Source organism: Peromyscus californicus, unplaced genomic scaffold, assembly GCF_007827085.1.
Source record: "Peromyscus californicus insignis strain IS unplaced genomic scaffold, ASM782708v3 Scaffold_5__1_contigs__length_169319896, whole genome shotgun sequence".
Lineage (NCBI taxonomy): Eukaryota > Metazoa > Chordata > Mammalia > Rodentia > Cricetidae > Peromyscus > Peromyscus californicus.
Genome location: NW_026294573.1, coordinates 48,509,399 through 48,524,860, shown reverse-complemented (window position 1 = coordinate 48,524,860; position 15,462 = coordinate 48,509,399). Strand labels below are relative to the sequence as shown.

At 43.5% G+C, this 15,462-nt stretch overlaps 1 protein-coding gene across 3 annotated transcripts in view; it reads right to left on the bottom strand.

The window, feature by feature from the left end:
• Slc35d1 (solute carrier family 35 member D1) overlaps positions 1 to 12,248 on the bottom strand; it is a 47,178-nt gene extending 34,930 nt beyond the window's left edge. Inside the window, exons 1-8 of one of the 3 annotated variants that reach the window (XM_052715777.1) lie at positions 11,987 to 12,244; positions 11,322 to 11,355; positions 11,130 to 11,216; positions 10,376 to 10,443; positions 8,474 to 8,545; positions 7,628 to 7,696; positions 5,166 to 5,268; positions 1,776 to 1,868 (exon numbers count right to left, since the gene is read on the bottom strand). In XM_052715777.1, the coding sequence (XP_052571737.1) occupies positions 1,776 to 1,868; positions 5,166 to 5,268; positions 7,628 to 7,696; positions 8,474 to 8,545; positions 10,376 to 10,443; positions 11,130 to 11,216; positions 11,322 to 11,355; positions 11,987 to 12,189 (729 nt within the window). In that variant the 5' untranslated portion in view covers positions 12,190 to 12,244. Of the gene's footprint in view, positions 1 to 1,775; positions 1,869 to 5,165; positions 5,269 to 7,627; positions 7,697 to 8,473; positions 8,546 to 10,375; positions 10,444 to 11,129; positions 11,217 to 11,321; positions 11,356 to 11,986 lie in introns of all 3 variants that reach the window. The other 2 variants (XM_052715780.1, XM_052715779.1) reach the window with 2 other exon arrangements.
• Positions 12,249 to 15,462: the final 3,214 nt, after the last annotated feature.

Below are 15,462 nucleotides of genomic sequence, written 5' to 3'. Positions count from 1 at the left end.
GCTATTAAGAAAGCAAGATTATATTTCATGTAAGTGACCAGTACACAATAAAGATTCAGGAAATGCTAAGTTTCTCATCCCATTTTCTTCAAAGTCACAGAATAATGATTTAACATCATTAGTCAAAGCAATAGTAATTTCTACTTTGAGGCCATGTTTAGGCTTGCTAGTAGTCAGGCCATAGTTCATTAAAACATCTATTCCTATATTCAGAATGACTTGAGATAGCTCTTTAAAAGATTAGTCTTGGGGCTGGAGAGATGGCTCAGAGGTTAAGAGCACTGGCTGCTCTTCCAGAGGTCCTGAGTTCAATTCCCAGCACTCACATGGTGGCTCACAACCATCTGTAATAAGATCTGGTGCCCTCTTCTGGTGTGCAGGCATGCATGCAGGCAGAACATAGTATAGATAATAAGTAAAATCTTAAAAAAAAAAAGGGGGGGAGTTAGTCTTGAAAAAAAAGAGCAAAACAAAAAGCTTCATACGTTGCCAAAATTCTGTCTCAGCTTCAAGAATTTATGAGTAGTTTAATTTCAAAAGCTTCTGTTCAAATTCTCACTGATACATGGTCTGCCACCCTAAGAAAGCCGAACCAACATATTTATTCTGAAGCTCAAGTTTGAGAGGCAGAACCTTGGGGCAGATATCACTGGCAGAATTTTGCATTTCTGTTTGGTTTGCAAAACTGTGTGATTTCTAACAATATAATACCTGTTGTTCTATAAATATGGGCATATTCTACAGAAAAATTCTCTAGGATTGATTTTGCTATTTTATTCTGGATTTATTTAAGTAAATTTTTACATCAAATTGGTAGACTACTATATAAATTGCTATTGATCTGGTCAAGGCACCATGTAATGCTAAGCCCCTCCTAATGGTGATGGGGAGCCACGGTGGGATTTAAGCAAAGAAAATGCCTGTCAAAGAAACAGAACTCTAGAGTCTCCAAGAGCTTTAATACTTCAGAATTTTTTTATTTTTCAGGGATAGTTTGCTTCCATTCCTCTTTTACAGATTAATAAAAATGTGAAAATTCCTCCGTCCAAGCCCCAGGGAATACATGAAAGAGAGCTGGATACAATCTAAGAGCCAGAGGGTAGGGAGGAATGCTCTGAAGCACTTCTGGACATACGGCCATTGTGATGCTCAGCACACAGCAGCTGTGGTCACCTACACACATCTGCACATATATACCAGCCCTTCAACAATCCATCCTGGTTGAGGGAGGAGTTTAAAAGGTCTCACCTCTTCCTGAGTACCCACTGGCAGTTAACAGCTACAGGAAGGAGGGCAGCAGTGTAGAAGTGTAGCCATAGGTAATTACCCAATAAACAACCCCTAACCCATGCTCCTGCAAGCACACCTAATTATTCTCAATGGAACATGAACACACACACACACACACACACAAAGCAGGAGGGGATCTTGTTTGAAACAAAGGGTTAGGCAGCAGTGGGAGGGGATAATTGAGGATAAGGGGAAGGTGTATATGATCAAAACACATTATACATGTACAAAATCAATCAATCAACAGTGTTTTTAATGTAAACTTTTCTTTCTCTGTCCTGGCACAGAGACCTATTCTGAGCCATTTTAATATTTAAAATGTTTATGCCAAGAAGGCAGGTTAGCATGACATCAGCAGACTAAGGATCTAAAGAGTAAATTCTCAGTTTGTGGTCACTTAATAAGCACATCTCTTTCTAACAACCCAAAAGTCTAACTTTTGACCATAAACAGTAAATAAATAACCCATAATTACAAAGTCCTACCTTTTGTGCATCTCCTGTGAAATATGCAATGGCCAGGGTGGGAAGAATCATGAACAGTGCATTGTAATAGAGCAGACCGTACTTTCCCAGCTCCTAGGTAGTAAACAATTAGTTATTTCAGCTGGTTCTAGCAGATAAGTATATTTAAATATACATAGATTACTAGTACAATTACATATGTATATTATGCTGGATGGTTTTTAAAGTTAAAAAGTGTCTTAATTTAAATAATCACATTCAAGTCCGAAATATAGGCCCCGGTCTTTCTGTCCGAGGACTCAAGCTGACTGGCCCATGGTTATAAGCAGGCCTGAAGTTACAATTCTGATTTACTAAAACCAGTGTGATCACACTGGCCCCAGGTTAGACCTAGTGGATAAGTTATACCTGTAAGTGTCACCGGAAAGCTGTGCCTCTTTGTGTACTACCTGGAAAGGATCAACAGTGAGACCACACAACCTTAGACAACAGGTGCCCAGGACCAGAACGTGAACTAGCCCGGGGCAGAGGGTGCGCAGGATGCACACACACAGACACACCAACCACGGAGCTGACAAGTGACAAAACACAAATGCCCACACTCTTCATCACCCCCTTCGCATTCTAATGATTTTAAATGTCATTCTCCCTTAGGAGACTGCAAGTGTATCAGATGTCACTACACAGTACAGGCTGGCCTTGAACTCACAAGTGTCTTGGTTCAGCCTCCTGAGTGCTCAGGTTACAATGCTGCTAACACACCCAGATTCCAAAGGTTTTGTTTTGTTTTGTTTTTTTGAGACAGAGTCTCATATATCTCAGGCTGGTTTCTGTTGCGGGATATTTTGATTGCATTCTGACACTCTCAAGACTACCAATAAAGTTTAGTTTGAATCAGAGGGTAGAGCTAGCTTCTAACTGACTAAAATTAGCCATAGAGGTTTTGGAGGACTGAGGACATATAGAGAGACGCAGGAAGTAATAGGGTAGGGCTTAGAAAGATTCTTGACCCTTTTGGATGGAGGAAGGAAAGAGAGAGGAGGTCACTGGTCACTTCTCATCACTTCTCTTATCATTCAGGTTCTTTCTCCGATATCTGACTCCCGAGTTTTTATTGATAAAGAATAATTAGATAAACACTTCAGGCTTCAAACTCACTATATAGCTAAGGACAAGGCTGAACACTTGACCCTTTTGCCTCCAATTCTAGAGTTCTGAGACTCGGGCTCATATGGTAGAGGGATTAAACAAAGGGTTTCATGCATATTAGGCAAGCAATACTAAGCTACATTAGGAATGATAGCACATGCCTTTAATTCCAGCATGCAAGAGGCCAAGACACACAGACCTCTGTGAGTTCAAAGCCAGACTATATAGCAAGTTCTAGACCAACCAGGGTTGCATAGTGAGACCATGTCTCAAAATTAAGTAATTAAAAAACCCATCTCCAAAGAAATCAACTTAGCTATACCCCAGAACCATAGAGGTTTATTTGTTTGTTTTTGGTTTTTCAAGACAGGGTTTCTCTGTGTAGCCCTGGCTGGCCTGGAACTCACTTTGTAGACCAGGCTGGCCTTGAACTCATAGAGATCCACCTGCCTCTGCCTCCTGAGAGCTGGGACAAAAGGTGCACGCCACCACTGCCCAGCAGCTTTAGAGTTTTAATATAAGTAAGTCTAAAGTCATTTCTAAGTGTGGAACTGAAGAGCTCTCTTCTAAGACAAAAATACTCTGAAACCTTTATTTTGTCCTATGTTCTGGAATGTATTCTAGACTGTGTTGTCCAAAATAGTAGTCATTAGCCATATGAAGCTAATTCATTTACAATTACACAAAACCATTAATTTAGTTTCTCACCTCTACCAGTCACTTTTCCCATTCCCAGAAGTCATGTCTCTAATGAGAGCAGAGATGATTTCCATCATCACAGAGAACTGCTGGGCAGCACGGCTTCAGAGAGCTGAAGCCACCGGCTCATGGCAGTCCTGCCTTAGTATCTACTTTGTAAAACAGCAAAGGAGCTAATGGTAAAATCAGGGTGAGGGCAAATTGCTATTCTCCTTCCTCTTTTTTAAAAAGGATGAAAAATGGTTACTAGTAACTCCAACTAAAATGTAATCACACAGACACACAGACATCAAAGCAGGTAAGTAGAAGAGGAAAAGCAGGCATTTTAAAGAAAGTGTCAGCCATAAATCTGTAGTGTCTTCAATGGAGGAAAGGAAAAAACAGCTCTGAGGAAACCTGCAGGGACAGCCACATAATCTATACTCTACTTTTCTGGGGGAAAGGTAAAATCCTGGCCAATGGGAAACCACCTCAAAACTAGAACAACCAGGAATCCACCAGGATCACCATTACCGAGTGGGACATTTGCTTTTGCTTGTCATCTGAGCTCCAGAAAGAACTGGAAGTAATTTTCAGAAATACTATACAGACAAGGAAGCAAGTGGATGAAGCCATCTTACTAAGATAAAATCTGAGCAGGAACACACATCGGTTACAAGCTTCAGTTATGAGATAAACACGTTATCAGCTGCTCAGGAAAAATGAGGGTGACATCTGAGATGAATATCGATATGAGTCCTCACATTACGACATTAAGGACAACCCCCACTTCACTAAGAGCTCGACGACAGAGAAAGCTGAACCCCAGACAGCTGCTTTCTTCCAGTAACTTAACCTCACAATGCAGCAAACAAAACAGGACTCAAATACCGAATGTGTCTATGTGTAAAGTAGACAGGGACCAAGCACACAGCAGTGTGGAAAGCCCCCATGTGTGCACGGCCAGTAGAAGACAAAAAGCTGAGTACACGCCTGAGGTCTGACCCAGGGAGGCAGTGTTCTCTAAGAGCAAGCCCAGGGCTCCCTGGCCTTCAAAGGCATCCATGTGCCATAGCCCTTTCCAGGACTCACTTCCCTCACAACTGCCCCAACTTCCCCGTATTTCCTTTAGGTCCCTCACCAAATCTTCTAGAACAGAGCCACAATCATGAAGACACTTTTCTCTGTGGACATTTCTTATTTCACCCACCTCACTCTAAGTCAATATTTACACACAATTTTCTTCTAGAAAAGCCAGCATTACAACCCAATTTAATTTAAAGAGATTTCAACATCTTTTTCCTTTTTTTTTCTTTTTTTGAGCCAGTGTTTCACTTTGTAGCTGGCCTCAGTATGCAGTCTAGGCAGGCTTTGAACACGGGGCTATCCACCTCCCTCAGAGATTACAGGCCTGAGCCACAGTGCCTGGCAAACATAAATTTATTATATTAGCATGAACACATATACACATTACCTTCAGAGACCTCCTATGTCCTTCCCCAACCCTCCAGAGTATGCTTCTTTATCCCACACGTTCCCACCATCGGTGAGCATCTGATGGAGAAGCTGTAGAGTTCTACTTACTTTCGAATCTAACTTCTGCTTCACATATGCACCATTTGCTGCTGTCAGGACATCATTGATCAAAATAAAAACATATCCTTCCAGATCAAATGCCAAGTCAGAGCTGCAGAACATAAGCAACACTTTAAGATCGCCTTTAAAAATATGCAGTTAATTTTAAACAGGTCTGGCCTAAAGTATTTGCAGCAACATGTCCATGTCCAGGCAAACCTTACGCATTTTACCAGCTACCAGCATTTCCTAAGGCCTGGCCACATTTGGCAATTTTATGAGAAACATCCGTGCTTACACATGTCACCACAAAGAGTCAATCATACAGCCAGCCAGCCATCGTGGCATACATCTGCCACACCAGCACTTAGGAGGCTGTAGCAGAAGGGTCACGAGCTAAGGTCAGTGTGGGCTATAGTTCGAGCTCCAGGACAACCTGGACTACACAGTTAAGACCCTACCTCAGAACAAACAAATCTCTCTCTCTCTCTCTCTCTCTCTCTCTCTCTCTCTCTCTCTCTCTCTCTCTCTCTCTCTCTCTCACACACACACACACACACACACACACACACACACCACACACGTAATAATCATTTTGGTTCACTGTATACTTCTCTAAAGTCAAAGTCAGACAACAAGCAAGCAAACATCACCCAGTCTATAAAAGCAGATGGCACTGGTTTCAAAGACAGGAAGTCAAAAGATGGAGCTGTGAACAAGCCTTTTTTTTTTTTCCCCAAAGATTCACATTCAAGATAGGACTAACTTGTCACTGGGTAGAATTTCTGAGATATGGATAATAATTCTGATATCAAACCACAAAAGTATGTAAGCAAGTCCTGAGAACTTAAGTGCTTAAATAACTGCTCAATGAAGTGACAAGGTGTAACTAGTGAGATCAAGAGAACCAAGTTCCTACACTTTAGGAGTGATTCTCACGAGAACTCAGTAAATGTAAGCCATAAATGAAAATCTGACCGAGTCTACCTACCTGCAGTGTGATCTGACACCCTCAAGTTCTCTGGCTCTGTAAAGACACTACATTCTCGTGGCTGAACTAGGAAAGGAAATCCTCGAGCTCACTGCAGCATCAGGCCAAAGCGAGATGCAAGGAGGCCTTGCTGTTCAGCACGATTTTGGCTCACTGACACCAAGGAAATACTTTAGAATACATAGAGTTCAGTGTTGCACCTCTAAGAAAGGTATGTGGAATTACTGAACTCGTTATTGCTAAAACGAGGCAAGACAGTCAAAGGGAAAGGAACTCAGCTCCAAACTCCAGTAACCAGTGACACTGCCCTCTTTGTTTTTCCCCAAGAATGGAATTTCAGGGGCCAGCAAGATGGCTCACCTGGTACAGGCACTTGCCACCAACTCTGATAATCTGAGTCCTATTCCCGGGACCCACACAGTGAAAGGAAAGAACAGAGTGCCACAAGTTGTCCTCTGACCTCCACACGTGCACCCTGTGGCACATGTACACACACCCAAAATAAATAAATGTAATAAAAAAAATATGTTTTTAAAAAGAGTGAGATTTCGCTTGGGAGATTTAATGTAAGATCGAATTAGATGTCGACACCCCACCGCATACACTTACACCACAGGCATATGATGAAAGCATATCTAATGAGCTGAAGACGCACAATGGGCTCCCAAAGGGAAACAGGTTCGTAGCAACAGCAGATCTACCCACACACCCCCAAGCTGGGGACCATGTCTAGAAGGCTCCCAGACACCCTTTCAATTTTCAGTCTAGGGGTATGTATGTATTTTCCCCATGCCTACCTACCTTCCCTCCTGCCTGCCTGCATATGTATACAATACGTCATCATCAAAGTAGGGTAATTCATGTTTTTCTCATCTTAAAAGTGTATCATTACCTTGTGCCTTCCTCTATATATTTTAAAACTAAACCTTTAAAAAAATTGGAAAAGCTTCAGCAATGTAATAGACATTTGTGACACGTCCTCAGAAAGGCCAAATGAGGCAATGCTTCTATTCCTTTTCCACAGGGGAAAAAGATTCATTGCTCTTTGCCTCGTCTCAGAGAAGGGCAGATATTACTTTCTTTAACAGCATGCAAAGTGAAAGGATTCACATGGTATAAAATCACAGACCTGACTTCAGACAGACTTGGTTTAGCCCTTGAGAGTTACAGAAGAGATCCTTCTACTATAAAACCGGAACACCATATCCCTCAGAATTGAAAAGAATACATAAATGTGTCCATGCCGAATATACCGTGCGGCATGGGATGTGGTATGTGCTCAGCAAGCAGAAGACAGTATCAAATCCTAAATTACGTAAATTGACTTTAGGAATCCTCCAAATCTCCATTTCTCTAGCTTTGATCTAATATAGCCCAGAAGACTTAACACTGGAAGTCTTCTGAGTAATTTTCAGATGCTCAAGATTTAAATTAATAACTATTGATAATTAATAACAAGCTCTACAGGCCCACATCTTACCTGGCAGCTACAAATGCTCCAATAATCATTGCAAATACAGTCATCTTAATACCCCAGGAGAAAGTCTTCCTACAAAATAATTGAAAATATACACACGTGACTTCATCCATGTAGACTCATTTTACATCAATGACAAAACGAAGGGAATGTTTTCCTCAAAAAACCCAAATACAATCACATTCCGAATATTTCCAAGAAACTAGGTATTTAAAAGATGGGGTAAAAACTCCTTTTGTTACCGAAATAACTATACCCAGTTCTCTCTTATTCATACCATTTGTTTATTATCACTGAGTTGGAATTTTCATGTCAAAGTTTCTTTTAAGTAGAAAAAGGTCACATACTTTTGCAGTAAGAGTAGCCAAGACATGAACACTATTTACAATCTATACCTAAGATTCTGACCTGGCTTTGCCCAATGGTAGCAACAGACAAAAGAATTCTAGACGGCATATCCCATGTTCGGGCAGCTTTCTAACTGTGGTCTGTAACCTTCCCCACTACATTAATTCTGGTAGCAAGGTAATCAGCCTGTTTAAGCTGTCAAAACTTAAAGTAGAAGCGAGACAGATAATTTAATATTTCACATATGCTGGATATCTTTTCAAGGTGTTTAAAAGTATTTAAAGAATAAACATATGGGGCTGGAGAGATGGCTCTTGAGTTAAAATTCTTAGCACCCACATTAGGCTGCTCACAACTGCCTATAACTTCAGCTATGGGGAACGCAACGCTTTCACCTGGTCTCAAACAACCACACACCGGCAAACATCCACACAAACACATGCACATAAATAACAATGTCAGTCTTATAAACAAGGACAATATATTACAAATAAAGCTCACTTGAGTAGAGCTCCTTCAGCAAACATTGTAAACAGAATGGAGAACCGTCTCAGAACTGTAAACATGGGCAAGCTGGAAAAGAAAAGCAAGCAAATGAAATAAAGCTTCAAAGTGTGTAATTGTAAAACTACAAATCGGTAGTTTTAAACAACGCTAATCTCTTTCCGACTGTATGCAAGTTCCATGCTGATTAACCTCATTTGCCTGGAGAAATATTTTTTATTTAAAAGCCTTTAAAACATTAACTACAAAATGGTAAAACCATGCATCTATTATCACAGGCTAATAATATATGCTTTTAAGTTTCACTCTGAAATTTATGCAAATAGCCTGACTCCAGCCACATTAGTCTTTAATATTTCTTTCTTTCTTCTTATTTCTTCCTTCCTCACTGGCCTAACTTCCCTTCTTACTCTCTAGACCACTAAGAAAATGTCTATGAAAATCTTACCCATGAAACACTTGTTTTTATGGACATTCCTCTAAATTCTTAGAGCAGTTTGCTTGTATTAATCAAACATCCAGCCTCTTACAATGTAAGAATTTCTGAATATATTTCACTCTAAAATGCTTTCTACTTGTCTGCCAATCAAAGGAAGAGTGTGAATGCATAGATGACAATGGACTGTTTAAAAAAAGCAAATTTTATATAAGCAGCACTTTGCTGTAGGCCTGTATCTCTTTCCAAGTGGGTAATGAGATGGAAAAGGATTCCCTTCCCGTGACAAATCTGACTTCCTAGAACTCTCCCCAGAGTTATTCTGGTCATTCTCTCAGGGTGCTTGGTTTAAAAAGAATCAGAAAGGAGAATACAAAAACTTCTTTGCCTCTGATCCTTATAGATCTCCATACTGTTTTTGTGTTAAGATTTTATTTCTAATTTTACATACATGTGTGTGGGTATGCGCAGAAGAGAGTGTCGGATCTCAAGTGGGCTGCCTGGTGTGAATGCTGGGAACTGAAGCCTGGTCCTCTGGAAGAGCAGCCAGTGTTCTGAACCACAGAGCCATCTCTCCAGCCTCCCTCCATACTGTTTACAATCATTTACTATGTCAGGGCTTCATTTGGCTCATGTAGGTTTCTGCTAAACTATTTCCCACTGTGTATTTACCACATACACACACCACCGCAAAGTCAGAAGCCAAGACCTAGGAGGTAAGCGGGCACTATGTAGCACTGCCATGGACTACAACTACTGCTCCTTTCTAAAAGTGAATGGCTCTCCAGTTACACAGTCAGGGTTGACGTAGTAATCACGCTTATGTCAAGATTCCATCAGACTTTAGCTGCTTTGTGTTAAAAGGAAACCTGTGGAAATTCTTATGTCCATCATCTGACTTGCTGCGTGGAACACACACCTAAAACACACAGTGTTTATGAACTGTATTACAGAAGTAAAATCCTAAACCATACATGAGGGCAGTATTTTGGAGGCTGAGGCAAGAGGAGTACCACAAGTTCAAGGCCAGTCTGGGTTACATGGTGTGTTCCAGGTCATCCATGGCTACAAAGTAGGACCCTACCTGGAAAATATATATGTGTGTGTGTGTGTGTGTGTGTGTGTGTGTGTGTGTACAGATAAATGTATATATATATATATATATGTAAAATCCTATAAGCCTGGCATAAATCTGAAAACCTACCTCACCCCTGACAATGTTTGATCACTTCTAACATGATAGTGAGAAGGCAAACAAAACAAAATTCATCCCTTAGCTTCAAATAAACAACTCTGAAACCAAAACTTGGGTCCAATCTTCATTATTTGACAGTGGGAGTTTCCTGGTGTTTTTGTTGTCAACCCCCGCCCCCCCCCATACATCAATCATGACACAGTCATATGACATTGGTGTTTAAGATTACATTATTTTAACCCCACTAGAAAAATAAAGTTATCCATACTTCAGTTTCTTTGTGCTGAACAGTCCGGTGATTTGGTTCCCAAAATATAGTAGAGGTAGTGGAAAGGTCTGGAAAAGTGAAAAGGGTAACAAATCTCAGTGAGAAAGGCCGCGACAACAAAGTCCTTTCAAATAGAAACAGCTCTGTTTATGTAGTCAAATTCTTTCCACTTGAAACGTAAGATCAGCTCTCATGAACAGTGTTGACCCCCATGAAACACCCAAACAACATTAACTATCCTCTGATACACAACACTGCTGACGGAAAAAGGGGGAGAAGGGGGTGGCAGGAAGAAAGGACACAGAAATATAAACATGATCAACCACGTGAGGCAGAAACATCACTTGTTTGAAAATATGATACTGTGTGAGCCTGAGACTCCCATGTCCACAGAACGAGAGGAAGCATTTAGTTCTCACACGGAGTCTCACAGAAGCATTGGGGAGAATATGAAAACATCCCTCCTCTGGAAAAAAAAAAAGCAATAATAACAGAGGAGCATCGTGACTAAAGTGGATAGATCTGTTACCAGAAACTCCTTAATCAAAGCAGAAGGATTTTCTATCTTCATTCTCAAGAGATGCTGGCACTTCTCTGGCATGCACTGTTACCTGTTAGCTCTGCTGTCTGCCCTCGTGGAGTGGGGATGGAGCTAGACTGCAGTTTTAAATATGCAAGGCGCTGATTTTTTCCCTTAAGCCACAGAATGGCTCCTTTTTATAAAAATAAAGTGTTCCTTCTTTCTCACTTTTACCTTTCGAGGTACATTTCTGTCAAAGTCAGGAAACTTCACTACCCTGAGCGCCTTTCCCACCCAGAGAACTGCTACCGTGGCCACCATCTGCAAACAGAGAACACACACAGATGCACTGTTCTGCATATAAAGACACACACAGAAGTTCTGACAACACAGACCACGGAATGCCCAAGATTCCTTCCAACTAACCTGGCCAAGTCCAACACATAGCGAGGACGGAAATCTACAAAAAAAAAAGTAGAAAAGGAAAGGGGTTGAAAACGGCCAGAAAGCCCTCAAGGTATATAGTGAATTCAACTTCCACACTGACAACCTTAAAATGCATTTTGATTCAACCCACACCAATGCCTGCCTGCCCCTCATCCAAAAAATAAAGTCCTCGATTTCTGTAGCCTAGGGCGGCCACTTGTCTCATCTTGTCCCGTTTTACAGCTTGCCTCGGCGTCCTGCAGCTGATTTTTCCAGAAAGTTAAGGCGGAGATCCCTCGTCAACGGTTTTAAATCTTTTAAATGAAGATTTTAAAACACACACACACACCCCACAAACTTCTGCCCCGGAGTCCCAGTGACAGTGGCGACGGCGGGCGCGTGGGCGTGCAGCCACGCTGGTCCCCAGGTTGTCAGCCGCGCGGGTCGCCAGTCCCTGGACACGGGCCTCGCTGTGTCCCACCCCCCCCCCCCCCCCCCCCCCGCCTACCCCGGTCCCCAGCCCCCAGCCCGCCGCTGCCGCCGCCGCCGCCGCCGCCGCGGGGAGCGCGGCCGGCCGAGGGGCATCCCCGGGTGGGCTCGAACCCCCGTCCCCAACCCGCCGCGCCTCCTCCTCCTCCGCCGCCGCCGCCCGCCAGCCCGGCCACCTGTAGTTGGTGAGCACGCTCTTGTTGACCACCACGATGAGGAAGGAGCTCACGCCGTAGAAGCCGGCGGCCAGCAGCTTCAGGAAGACCGTCAGCGTTTCGGCCGGCGCCATCCCCAGCTCCTCCTCATCTCTGTGTGTGGAGGATTTCGCGGGGGCTTCTCCTTTAACCGGAGCATGCTGACGTCTGTGGACTTCCGCCATGGCGGCGGCGCGGGCCTGTGAGCTCGCCGGGCGGCCGGGCGGCGGGGGTCTGGGCCTGGCGGTGCGGGGGCGCGGAGGAGGAGCGCGGGCCTGGCGGTGCGGGGGCGCGGGCCTCGGAGGGGCGCGGGCTGCGGGGCGCGGGCCTGGCGGTGCCGGGGGCGCGGACCCTGAGCGCCGGGGCTCCTCGGTGCGGGCCTAGCGTGGCGGCGGAGGCTCCCGGGAGACCCGGCGGCTCGCGGCAGGACTGCGCGGGTTGTGCTGGCCACAGCTCCCCGCACTGCCGCCGCCCGTCCCCGCCCAGGGGTTGGGACACGGGGGTGCACACCCTCGGGGACTTTGCCCTGGCATGGTGCCACCCGGGGTCAGGGAAAGGCCGCGCTTGGCTCCGGCGGCGGGGCTGGTGCTGGAGAGGAGCTGGGGAGCCGGCAGGAGCCGGCAGGGACTCCGGGAGCAGCGGGGACACCACCCCGGGACCACTGAGCCCGGGCGGCGGAGAACAAGGCTGCGCGCCTGCGCACGAGTGTGCGCTGCCCCCCCCCCCCCCGTCTCTGCGGGGAGCAAGCGGCTATGCGGGAGCCGCGGCTGCGGGCCCGGAGGTCCCTCTGCTCTCCTAACGCGTCAAGTGATGCCCTGTTGCATCCTCAGTTCTCTGGAATGAGCTTTTTGGTCTCTCCTGCAGGGGGTCGAAGTTCACAAAAAATATCAAATGTGGTTCAACAGTAAACAAAGATTTCATTCTGCAGAACCTGAGACTTCTCGCACTTCTGAACACAGAACCCTTCTTTGCAGATAACGGAGGGATTTCTTTGTTGTTGTTGTTGTTGTTGTTTGTTTGTTTGTTTGTTTGAGTTGATCTATCCAGAACAGGCATGGGTAGGTGGAAGGGGAAGTATCGAAATAAGTCACTGGTGGATTGGTTAAGAAAAAAAAAAAAAGAATGAAAGAAAGAAAAGAAAAAAGAAAGAAAGAGAAAAAAGAAAAGCAAGGTGTTTGGAGCCTAAAAAGTTTGTTCCGGTTCAAGGACTCTTTGAAACATTTTCTGTGCTCTTAGACCGATTAGATGCTCTCTCTGCACCTCCTTCTGTAAATCCGGTACTGTTTTTTTCACAGGGTACTATCACAACACCAAAGAATACGAGTTTAAGCAAGGAAATTACATTCCTACTTTTAGTGAGTAGGAAGGAAAGTTTTTAAATTATCTCCTCAAATTCTCTATCGTTTTAAGTTTCTTTCTTTTTTTTAACTGTGGTAAAAACTACATTTTATCATTTTAATCCTTGGGTGTGCAATCCTTGGGTATGCAGCCATCACCAGGCACCCTCCCCAGAACATTCACCATCTCAGTAATCAACCAAGTAATCCTTTCCCATTCTCCACCCTCTGCATCAAAACCAAATAACCTGAGTTCTGCTCTCAGTCTATGAATTTGTCTGTTTGTGTACCTCATACATGAGCAATGACACAGTATTTTCCCTTTCATGACTGGCTTACGCCAGTTACATAATATGTTCAAGGTGCGTCCACACTGTAACGTGTGCCAGAACTGGAAATGCTGGCAGCCAGGGTGGTGCTCTTAACTATTAGCAACAGTTTCTGCCCACACCTCCAGAGGCCGAGCTCTTTCCCTTTCCTGAGCTGTTACCAAATCTACAATGTGGTTCATGCCTCTCTTCACTTCCATTTTTTAACACCCCTCCCTTGTCTCTTGAAGTATTACTTTTCCTTCTGTATTTGGGCAAAATGTTACCTGTTTTCAGGTTAGCCTGTCTCCAAAGGTCCCCTCATGTCTTTCCTTTCCCTCTGCGAACATCTTTCTCTGTCCATGCCACAATAAAATATTACCCGTGACTGGGCCAAACATTCCTGATGGTTTTGGAGGATAAGAAGTCCAAAATCAAAGCACTGATCCATCAGGTGTCTCTGTTCAGCTAACCTCTCTGATTCTAAGATGGTGCCTTCACCATCACTGTACCCAGTAGGTGAAAAACTGTCCGTGGAGACAGAGGACAAAGGTGAGTGAATGCTAAGTAAAGGCTATTGTCTACAGCATTATCACATTCCCAAGGACAGAACCTTCATGACCTAATCATTTCCTAAAGGCCTGACTTCCTGATTCGGTCACATTGGCAGTTGTTTCCACATATCTCAGTGACCCAAAAGGAAAATAAATCTGAAAGTATGGAGCTAGGCAACAATGTTTTTCTCTGCCCAATCATATTTACAAAGATTAGCAAATATTTATTAAGGTCTATCACAGGCCAAGGTCTGATCTGGGTTTTTTCACTACTGGTCATGACGAGGCTACAATGGGCCTTCTGTAAAATGCCGTGGTATCCAAGGAGTCAGTCTCACTTGGTGCTTGGGGAAGTAAAATGTGGCCATAATCAGGGAAGCTTCTCTCCTGTAGCATGTGTAATTAGAATTTGGGTAACTTTTGGTATTTTAAGTACTCAGACCTGATTCTTAACCTTGGTAATATTAATTACAGAACTACATATAGGGATTTGTATATTATTTTGTACAGTAATCTCTTTGTGTTGAAATATGTAAAGGAGTTAGATAGGATTGTAAAGGTTACCTGGAGTACTTTGATTGAGACACCAATCTTCTCTATTTTGAAAGATAAATTTGTCAGTTGATAATTTTAGACTTCTCTGGGTTGAATTACTACCAGAAAAATCTTCATAATTATTGCTGTTTAAAATTTATTTCTGTTCATGTGTATGCACATGTTTGTGTGTATGAGCACATGTATGCAGGTGCCCACGGAGCTGGAGTTATAAGCCGTTGTGAACCCCCTGATGTGCATCCTAGAAGCCAAAATACAGTCCTCTGCAAACGCAACAAGTATTCTTAACAGATGGGCTATCTCCCCAGCCCCAGATCTCTGTAGTTAAATCACTTTTTAAAATGAAAACATTGCTGTCAGCCATGCTGTTTTTCCATCAAAGAAAACCAATTCCATATTTTTTAAGTGTAGTTCACTTGTTTTCCCCACACTTCCTCCTTTCCTTGGCTCTTCTTATCTTTAGGCCTCTTTTGTGTTAAAAAAAAAAAATTATCCTTTTTTTACTTTGTGTGTGTGTGTATGTGTATGAGTGCATGCCTGGTGCCCTGGGAGGTACTGGGTCCCCTGAGACTGGAGTTACAGACCGTTGTGAGCCACTATGTGGGTTCTGAAAATCAAACTCAAATCCTCTAAAAGAGCACCAAGTACTCCTAAGCCTGAGGCATCTCTCCAGTCCCATTTTAGGTCTTTTTCCAGTCAGTTTC